The sequence below is a fragment of the Apteryx rowi genome, unplaced genomic scaffold (assembly GCF_003343035.1).
Source record: "Apteryx rowi isolate R43461 unplaced genomic scaffold, aptRow1 scaffold_342, whole genome shotgun sequence".
Classification (NCBI taxonomy): domain Eukaryota; kingdom Metazoa; phylum Chordata; class Aves; order Apterygiformes; family Apterygidae; genus Apteryx; species Apteryx rowi.
Genome location: NW_020449886.1, coordinates 889007 through 900334, shown reverse-complemented (window position 1 = coordinate 900334; position 11328 = coordinate 889007). Strand labels below are relative to the sequence as shown.

General features: G+C 33.3%; 1 protein-coding gene across 1 annotated transcript; it reads right to left on the bottom strand.

Moving 5' to 3' along the window:
• Positions 1–1065: 1065 nt before the first annotated feature.
• Positions 1066–7975, bottom strand: LOC112969294. The gene is made up of 4 exons (XM_026072437.1): positions 7971–7975; positions 6095–7878; positions 2963–3110; positions 1066–1354 (listed from the first exon to the last, which is right to left on the bottom strand). Exons 1-4 carry the CDS (start codon positions 7973–7975, stop codon positions 1249–1251), a joined length of 2043 nt encoding a protein of 680 aa, XP_025928222.1. The 3' UTR covers positions 1066–1248.
• Positions 7976–11328: the final 3353 nt, after the last annotated feature.

The window sequence follows — 11328 nt, the reverse complement described above, 5'->3', positions numbered from 1 at the left end:
TGAATTTCTCCAATCAACTTCTAAGCTCCTGCAGCCTAGTAACATCCACTCCTGTGGCAAGGAATTTCTCAGCCTAACTGTATATTGTGTGAAGAACCATCTTCTATAAGCAAGTAAGGTAATTTATTCATATCTGAATGAGCTATAATGGGTTAAAATGAGCTATAGCAAGCTCGGTTGCAGAATGAACCTGAGCCTTATCCAATCTAATCCGTAAATGTTGTGTGTACTGTGAGCTACAGCCTGCAGTTGGCAACAACTGTGATTCAGATCATCCCAGAAAACTATTTGTCTGCTGACAGTGTATTAGGGGACATGGAAGTGATTCATGAGGGTCCAGAGGAGAAGCAGTATAAGAAGTCTGATAGCCAAATGTTAGGATGTGGTCGTAGTATTTGTCACACTAACAGCCAGGCAACTGGAAACTCACGGCTCTGCTTTGTCTGGATCATATTTACTACTGAATTTCTATTATCACAGAATCACAGAATGGTTGAGGTTGGAAGGGACCTCTGGAGATCATCTAGTCCAACCCCCCTGCTCAAGCAGGGTCACCTAGAGCACGTTGCACAGGATCGCGTCCAGGTGGGTTTTGAATATCTCCAGGGAAGGAGACTCCACAACCTCTCTGGGCAACCTGTTCCAGTGCTCTGTCACCTTATAGTGCTATTTCTGTCTCATTGCCTCTGGCATATACTCTGGATTTCTACTATTCCAAAAAAATTAGACCCTCTCATTCAAATTTCAGTATGATTCTGTCAAATCTAAAAAAGTCAACTATCACATTTTTTTCCACTGCATAATTAAAAAATAATGGGACTTGCTCCATCTGTTTCAGTGGATTTGTCAAAATTTGGGATGCTTCTGCTTTTCCAACCAGAACTGAGAATAATTCTGCTCATGACAAATATTAAGAACTCAGTGTAATTCGCAAAGGTGATTTATTTTTATTCTCATTAAAACTTACACTTTTTCTTACAAATTAAGAAATGCTGCAAACCCTTCAAACGGACTACGATTTACTGGCTGAAAATGCATAACACCACAGTGGAGTCTAACTTGTATTGTCTTCCTCAGTGAGGTATTCTGTGTCACTTACATATAGGCTCCTTCCCAGAAAATTCCACTCTGGAAGGCTGTGTTTTACCTTTATTAATCAAAGAACAATAAGCAGTCTATACCATTTTGGAAAAAAAAAAAGTATACATGTTAAAAATACTGTTCATAAAGGCAATTCTCTTGTCTTCTTCAAATAAATTTTGATTTACTTTTAAAACTTCTTTTATTTTTTACTTTATAGACTGGGGAATCCAGAAAATCTGTATCTGTAAACTGATCTCCACGCCTTAATTTGCTGTAAACAAAAGAAATAAAACAACCGTAATGGGTGAACGCCTACAGCAACTACCTATGTCATTATAATAACAATTCCAAATGATAAATACTATCAATGAAAGCTTGATACACAAAAGTTAAGTCTATGAAAAACAAATATGTCCAAAATAGCAAGACACAAACAAAAATTATTTTCCAAAAATAATGCTAAAAATCATACTCTTTTTTATGTGACACATATCAATTAATATATGAGTAATTGTAACTTACTCCTCTAAGGCAAAACACAAAAATGATTTAAACCAAAGGCCTAATAGCATCCATTCAGGACAGTATATTTGAAAGTAAAATATAAAGAAGAGACAGTATCTAAAATCTCAAGTGAAATCCAAAAGTATTTTCTGTTATTAGCTTATTGTCTCTCTCCAGAAATACAGAACTTAATCACTGTGGGGTCTAACAGGAGAATGTGTAAATATCATAATATCATAACATTATTTTAGTATCCAATTAAGATTAGTAAAAGAAAAATGTAACTCTAATCCTTCTGCATTTCTTTTACAAACTTTATGGCATAAATATCTCTAAAATGTTAGAAAACAATAGAATGAAAAGACACTTTCTTTGCTACTCTTTGCTCCTGTTTGTCCTCAGTCTCATTGCTGCTATTAATTGTTTGCTTACTTAGGTAAACAAAAATATTTTTGGGGTGCATGAGAACAGCAGGCTAATTTTTTTCAGTTCATGGGTTTATTTTCTTCTTATTATAAGGAAATATTGATAATGTCTAACTCATGAATATGTACTCTACTAATGCATATATACACACAGCTGAATTTTTTCTTAAATTAATATTATTTTTTTCTTATCATTATAACAGAAAGGTCTCAGAATATTTTCAGAAATAATCAACCTAAAGGTCCATCAGGATTTAGGCCTACTCTACTCCACACAAGTGCAAATACATTAATTTTCTTTTGCAAGTTTTTGACTTTAAAATCCTCTTTAAAATTTTAATAGCTATTACATAATTTCTGTCCTGTCTTCTTAACAAATTTGGAAAGCCTGATTTGCGTCACTGAATTTGGTAAGAACACTGCAAGGTAAATAACTAATTATCAAATTAATATATTTGAAATTCAGATGATTTCTTATRTTAGTTGTAGTTAGTTGAAGCGAAACCATTGGATTCCATAATATTACTACAAAAATTGTCTTGCCATTTGACAAGATTATAAGGATATTATTATAGTAAAAAGTTTACATCTGAGTACAACATTTGCAAATGTACATCCCCTAAACGGTTTATGACATATTAAACATTAAGAATTCACAATTATTCACCACTAGTATAAAATATTAGAATAAATTATAAACTGTATTTTAGCTTTTAGGACTGAAGAATGCCATCTTACTTTGGCACTGGGAATCCTGTCATAATAACAGGAAACATTTTACATCAATATTGAGGTATGTTTCCAATTGAGTTTACAGAAGAAACAGTCCAACTGATGAAGATTTTTTTTTAATAGAAAATCTTTATTAGAGATAGTTCCATACTACAAAACAAACAAACAAACAAACAACCCCCCTCCCCCCAAAAAAAAACTCATTTACTTACACCTACCTGTTTAATTTGGGTTCTTTGTAGCAAATAGCGGCTCTTCCTCGTCTAGCTCGTGCTGCTGAGTTTTCTTCTAAAGTTTTGGGGGATTTAGGTAAGGAAACCTGAGAATGTATACTGGTATTTGTCAGATCTTGCAAAGCCTTTCTCCCTGTGAATACAGTAGTTTGTATACTTTATTTTAAATATTTTCTGAATCATTAAGTAAATTTTCAATTCATAATTATTTTTAATTAATATTTGTTAATTCAATCAATTGGTTACTGCTCCTAATCTAAAGATGTTCATCAAACGATGGAATAGGTGAGCAAAAACAAATGTCATTACAGCAGCTTTCACCTATCCTAGTTTGAGCTGTCTGAGGACTGCTATGGCTCTTGGGGCAGTCTAAGAAAGCTTCAGAAGTACTGGAAATTGAAGCTAGCTATTTAAGGCTCCCAAAAGCTGTTGTTACAGTCAGAAAAAAGTAAAACTTCAAACAGGTCCTGGCCTTAAATGCAGGGGGATGGCATACATTTGTAATTCGAAGATTTAATCTGTACAAGGCAGTTCCCTAGGACCACATTTTCCAACTTTATGACAATTCTGTGAGAAATGAACCTAGCAAGGTGATTAAGTGAGCCCCCATATTTTTAAATCTACATACTATGAAGCTATTTACAATGTCTCATATTTTGAATCACAGAACATGTCAAAGAGAAATACTGTATCTAAAAATTAGCCAGCCTTGGTAAAAGCAGCACTATTTGTGCTAACTTTCTGTAAACTTTTGAGTTTTTAAGACCGATTCAKAATGCTAAACTAAATATCACTACTTAATTTGGAGAAAAATACTTTCAGTAGTTTGTGATAGATACTGAAATTATTACTTTAATCCACATTTCAAAAGATTCTAAACCATTCATAGATTATAGTCTTTCTGAGAAGCACTGAGATTCAATGCAGTGCATAATCAAAAATGAAATAAATATACCCTTAATCTGGATCCCGTAAAAGTTCTTCCGAGAATGCATATTCCTCACTGATACAGATCGGTTTTAGATTCCATGCATCCAGATAAGAACACTTTGGATGTAGCTTTGCAATAGAATTAAAATTAAAACTCTCTTATATTCATTTCCTGAGTTTGAAGTCTTTACTCACCTTAGATTCTGTGTGACAAAAGACATGTGCTATTTATCTCATAGAGGAGACTGATATTGGATAAATGACAAATTTTCTGTTATGCCTATCCTGAAACTAATAAATTATAACACTGAATGTTTATATGTTAAAGAAGTRAAGATCTTCTTTCTTCGCAATAACATCAATGTCTTGCACACTCCTAACTAATGGTCAAACTGATAGTGCTAAATTACCATCACTCTGTAACAGAATTCTGTGCTGAAATCAGGTAAAATATCTTAGTGGAGAAGACTGTTCATTTTATAAATATTCCTCTGATTTACTGTTCTGTGTCTCTGCTTACCACATTTCAGAGGTTCTTCACTGGATTTTTGCTAACTTTACTTGTAAGTATACTAGGTGTATTAAAGTGACTTTGGGCTGCTTGCAGTAAGTCCCTCATGACTTATGAAGGCAAAAGGAAAAAAAGCATTATTTTTTGACAGAGTTCATTTTTTCCTTAAGGAAGAGCAGTGTCTGTTTCATTTAAATGAGAGGGGGCTCTTGATCATGAAACACCTCCCAACTCTGACTGTCTCATAAATCAGTCTTGACTTGGATGAGGTTTAAAGGGGAAGTAATTCTGACCCTAACTTCTTAAAACTTGAGGTCAGAGATCAGTTTATCTTCTTTTTGAGCAGTAAGTGTTCTGAGACATCTATGAGTCTGAATTATTTAAGAAAGCTGGATGCCTTTAAGCATGAACGTTTACATTCACACAGACCTAATTAGATAGAAGCTTCCATGCCAGGAGATTTTCAAGCTGTGTTTAAGCACAGCTCAAGGTAGTGAGGCAGAAGAGCTGGATTCATCAGAAAGCACTGCATTTCCTTGTTTCCTTTTAATTTAAGACACAAATTTGAATGCAGAATGAAAAATGAACTGGTTTTTGAACTATGCTTAAATGAATGAAGATCAGATAATTGCTTGCTTCTTTTTACGTCAATAATCTTTGATACTGCTGATCACAAGGCTTTATTAATTTCTCATGGAAGCTAATAAAATTATAGGATCTTATTTCTACCTTCAAAAGAAATCTAAACTGTGAAGAAGCAACCACTAACTACCAAGAGTAGTATCTTGCACAGTGTTCTAATTCTGCCAGTATTCCTATTCTGTGGTCCTGTAAAACAGGAGATTATTTGGCTATAATGTCATAGCATTCAAATGAAGCAAAAACAATATTAGACTAAAAGTTTGGGATTAAAGCTATCAATCTGAGCTAGGAAACTGACTCTAGCATAGATGTGTTATTCATACATTCCTTCACCACCTTTACAGTAATTTCACTGTATGATAAAATAATCCAAAGCTTATCTTCTAGACTATTGTAAAGTTTGATTTTTTTCTTAACTTAATATCTTATTTTAAAAAAAGGTTGTCATATGAAAGCATACTCATACACTCATAAGCAGATGCTACAGAAGACCTGCTTAAAATATCTTCTGTAAAGGCCTGAGAATTCCCATTGAATTACAGTGTTCCTAAAGAAATACAAATTAAATCTGTAAACCCAGTTAATTAAAACAACTCTTGCCTCTGTTCTCCATTTATGAAGGGAACAATGTAGTTCACTGATTTCCCCTTTGTATAAAAGCCCAAGTTATTGTATCTTTTTATTCCCAACTTTCTGAATTCTACCACTCTTTTGTAAAATTAGTACAGGCTCCAACTTTAACTGCTTCTCAAGAATGTAGACTGCTTGCATCTGCCTGGCTAAACATCATCCTAGAATATATTACAAAATAATAGGAATATTAAATACCACAACTTGAAAATACATCATGACTGATAATACGATAGAGGATATGAATAATGTTAGTGATTTTCTGTCTTACTTTTTTCCACTCCTATTTTAGCCAGTCTAATCAAAGAATAAGAATGGGGTCATATTCAGAGAAGGTACCTTACCGCTATTCCAGGCATTACCTAATTTAAAAAGCCCTTATTTTCTGTCTCCCATAAACTTACCATGACAAAGTGACAGAGACTTTTTATAAGTTTCTGTAGAAGTATGATCCAGTTTTTGCTCTGCTATTTCAGCATCCAGTGTTTTAGTATGATCATTTTTTCCACAGATTTCAGAGTTTTTCAGGATAGAGAAGTTCACTGAAACATTATGGTAATCAACAACTGGGAACTCCACATGGGGAAGACCTTCCTGAAAAAAGCTACCTGAACTTAATGGCATATTCTCAGAGCAGTCTACAGGTAAGAATTTTAAAAATTCTGATTTTTGAACTGTAGACTTTAAATTGCTCATAAAGGAACTTATCTCAGGCAGGACTTTCTGGTTGTCCAAAATATTCTGCTCCCCTTGGTCAACATTCCTGAAATCCTTTTCTTCTGGTCTGATCTCGGTAAAATCAGAAATGAAGCTCCCTTGGTTCTTTACCTGATCATCAGGAGAATTAATAAGGTAAGGCTTTTTATGTGCCACTGATGAGGAATCTACCTCTTTCTTTAACATGTCAGTACTGTCATCAGCCACCTGTTTTGTGGAGGAACTAGCTTGCAGTGTATTCATAGCTACACCATTCTGAGAATCTAAAGCTCCTTGTACTTGCTGTGTTTTAGCTATTTTATTACCATGGACAACATCTGTGCACAATGCATTCTTATTTTTTAACCCTTCWGTTCTACGAAGTGTGAATTGCTTAAGGTTTTCTGTTGGTATTATACATGCTTTCCGGCTAGCTTTTGCTAATGTATGTTTAAATCTGCCTGATGAAACATTATTATTCCTTCGGTCTATTTTCTGAATAACTTTATGAACATTACCACTTTCAGTTTCTCCACTTCGTCTGTAACTACATTTTTGGTTGTAATTTTTCTTTATAWTATTCTTCTGCTCTTCTCTTCTCTTCCAGTCATGTTGGCATACCTCTGTTTGAGATTTTTTTGAACCATATTCTCTATACTGTTCATTTTCCTCTCTACAATATTTTGTTGCGTTCTTTTTAGAAGGGTTCTGAAAGGCTTTCCTGTTCATTTCTGGGCTGATACGTTTCTCATTTGTATGTAGAAAGTCCTGCTGTAAAGACAATGCATTAGAGGTGTTATCCTGGAATGGAAAACTTTCAGCACAATAAACTTCAGGTGAGATCTTATTATTAGAAGTGTTAGAGTCTGATTTTTGTATTTTGTTTTCCACATCTTCAAACCTTTCTGGGAAAGTTTCTTGATTTGTCTCCTGTTCTTGTTTCCTTGGATTCACTAGGTTAACCAAGTATGTCCTCCTAGTATCTTTAGCTTTACTTGGGCAATCCTGTGCTCGATAATATTTGCTGGTATTTTTTAAACTCGGTTTCTCTAAGGAATTCCCTGTAGGTAGCTGTTCTGTCTGATTTTGGAATATTTGAGTTCCTGAGTCATTAATTTTTGAATCTGTACTACTGTCAGTCTTAGGGTACCTTTCTTCTGCATATGAATTTGAACTTACTTTAGGCTTGCTTTTAGTTTTCTCTTTAGAATATTTTACTCTTCTGAAATTTGCTGATATTTTATCAGAATTGGCATTACTATTTTTATTTTGATGTAGTTTATCTTTATCTTTTGATGTAACTGTGAGTAGTTCACCTACATCACTGACAGTCAACTCCATATCAGCATCATAAACAGTTTCTTCAGGTTTAATCTTGTCCACAGGAATCTTAAAATCTATGTTACATTCACTGCTGAGCTGAAGAGGTGAAGGAATACTGCGAGACAAGTCACTGGATCTTGCCTGCAAGTTCGTGTCATTGGTGTTCCTGCTGCCATTAATACCACAATGAAGCAGATTATTTGAACTACATTTTTTATCAAAATCCTTTATATTAGGTTGAGGTTTTGGCCTATAATGTACTGCATGCTTCTTTCTTTCAGTCACATTTCCACAGAATGACAATGAACTATCAGTATATTGTTTTGTAAACTCCTCAGACTGTCTCGGATATTGTGCATTATTGACGTGAGTCAGGAAGACACTGTTGCAGTTTAGTTCTGTATCTAACTGATTTTCTGCAAAGAGCAAAGAGAGAAATTTCAGCAGCTTGGGGAAAAAAGAATAGTATAGCTATTAGAATAAGACAGATCATTGAAGATTGGACCAGAAGCATAGAAAATGTCAAGCTGCATTTTTCTAATCAATACACATTTTCAATGGTTGGTCATAAAAAACAGTTAATTGGAGCTAGTTTTGCATTTTACCAAAGCGGGATTTTTGCAATTAGGTATAAGTAAAAATGATTATTTCTATGACTACTTAAGTTATTATTTGGTTGTTATCTTAGCTTTATTCAGTTCATGCTTGTTTTGTTATGATTTCAGCTTTTTTTTTCCCAATGAACATTATTCTACAAATGATTGTCAGGATACCTATATTTATGGGTAAGCATTCTATTTTTGATTAAATTGAAATAATTTGTTACAGTTTATGAACCTTATTATATATCCTATATTGCACATCAAGTAATGTACTAAGCACTGTCTCAGTGATGGCTGAAAAACAAATCACCTGTAAAGAAATACATCATACCTTTTAAAAATGTATTTGTGTCAACAGTTGCTTCCACCTGGTCTGTTTCATTTGACCTTTGATTATTTCTATCAGAAGGCAATGATAACGCAAACCTGAGTTGATCTGAGTGTATTTCCTTTGACAAAACAGTAGTACTTTTACAAGAATTTAGTACTTCACAAACAGAAGGGCTATCCTGCTGTTTTGCGTTAGATGTTGCAATTAAAGGAAGCTTCACTGGCAGTTCCAGAGATCTGAAAAGAGGAAATTTTACTGTGAAGATTTTATTACATTTTATGCCATAATATTCACTTGTTTAATACATTCCCTTAGTAATATATAAAAGCAGAAAACAAGAACTCAGGTATGAAATGTGCTTTAGTTCTGGCTGTATCTTAGGGTAAAATGTATTTTTTCTGATAGAGAAACCTGCTTTGTGCTGGTGAGTTCTCACAAAGAAACAAATTCAATCAGAAGCTTTGTCTACCAATATTGCTTGTAATTCCAAGTCACAAATAGGTAATTTCTGAATTGGACAGAAAATTTTTTCTCATTACTTCAAAAATATTAAAACAAAACATAGAGTATTAGTAAAAAAAAAAAAAAAAAAAAAAACCTACAAACACATAGCAATTTCTATATTTAATACAACCACCTACCTGGCTGACTGACATGTACTCCTGAACTGGTCATCAGTACAGCTGCTTGGACCATCTGACAGGGGAAGAGAACTCTGAAGATTCTTTCAAAAAAGAACAGTGGGGAAGTAGAAAGATTTGAATATGCTCCTAAATTTTAAGTATTAGAAATATCCCCTGAAAAAAATAAATTAATGGGCAAAAATAGAAGTACTGATAAAAGTTGCATGATATTTAGTGGTTCACTGAATAATTATAACTTTTGCAGATAAGATACATATATAAAAGTGTGTATCTGAAAATATATTCTTTCAAACATACACAATAACTTTGAAGAAAAATACCTTGTAGCAAAATTTATCAAAATCTAATTACTTGCATCCCAAAGCACCGTACAGTTTTTTCATGTAGATATAATTAATGCAACACCAAAGCACATTATGTATATAGAAGCATAAAGCAACACTAAACAACTGTTTGAACAGACAGCAAAAATCATATTTTGTTAATACTATACAGGCATATACTAAAGCAGAAGATAATCACTTAACTGCAATCTTGCCATGACACAAGCACTAACATGGGCTACGTTTTCTGATAAAGTTTCCATGTGTGAGATATTTATTCCTGCAGCATAGCTCACTCCAGCACTAAGCAAGGAGAGCATATTAGCTCATTGGTGAAGAATGTCACCTACCGCAGTACTGCACATTATTTTTCATGACATGACTTCATCAGGTCTAATTGATACATAACTTTTAGATTCTTTGTAAACAAGATCAAACCATACTTTTTTTTTTGCATACAACCGCAAAATTTCCGTTGACTTCATTGTACCAGGAATTCACCCCAAATTTTAAACAATTGAGATAAATGTTTTAAAATGCATAACTGATTTCAACATTCCAGTCATTCAGGTACTTTGAAAATATTACTCTGGGAAAAGAATTAAATACCGTAATAGTTCAAAAACCATCATCTTACCTCAGAAAGACTGCTTATTTCTATTGCAGTTAAGAGGTTATTATTCAAAAAAGCTTCTATTTCTGTAAGAGTTTTATTCTGTATATACAAGAAAAAATAATTAAACAAAATCTCTTTTAAATGGCTACTGGCTTATTTAAAAAGAGACGATATGAAAGTGACTATATGTTGTAATTTTTCACACTCAGCTAAAAGACAAACTAATTTTTAATACCATTGCAGTATTAAAATAAAGTTGAAAGTGACACTAAAATAGCCACAGATGGACAGATGCATCAATGGACAAAACAGTAAGCACAAAATAATCCTATGAAAGGAAAATCAAATGTGAACAATGATTTGCTATGAGATAGCATAACTTCACGTAACTTCTCACAAATTTTCCTCTGAGATGTATATGTTTTAAATCACCATTTTAAGAAGCAATACTATGCTTCTAAAGAAAAATTAAAGCTTGGTTTAGCTGCTCTAACTTTAAATTATATTATTTACGCCATACCAAACAGGTTAGTTTTCGACGAAGCAAGATATTATGAAACTGCAGCTCTTCTACTTCTTTCTGAAGAAAAATCTTCTCATTCTTTAGCTTCCGAGAATTTTCTTTCTCTACACTCAAAGCCAGAGCTAATGCTTTATTATTTTGTTTTAAAGACACTTTAAAAATAGATGAGTTATCTAAAGGAGACAAAATCATACCATTTTACTTTCAACAGCTTCAATTCCAAACTCTCTCTGTATGAACCATCACTATACAATAACTTTTCTATCAATATATTTTGGTGGAACAATAGCAAAGCCTAACACTTTTAATATAAAACTGTTTCTAGTTGCGTATCTTTCTGAAGACTACCCTGTCAGCTGCAAGTTCAAGTTTCATGCATGGATTCTGCTCTAGCTTGAATTTTTTAAATAAGGATATTTTAAGAAGAAAGCATTTTAAAAATGGATAGTTTTACAGGCATAAAAACATTTCTAGCTTTCTAAAAAAACAAATATGTATTTTTACAATGCAACAGTCCAAATAAGAAAGAAAGAAACTTTAAATCAGAAATACACCTTCCACTGTCCTAAAAAACCTCTGC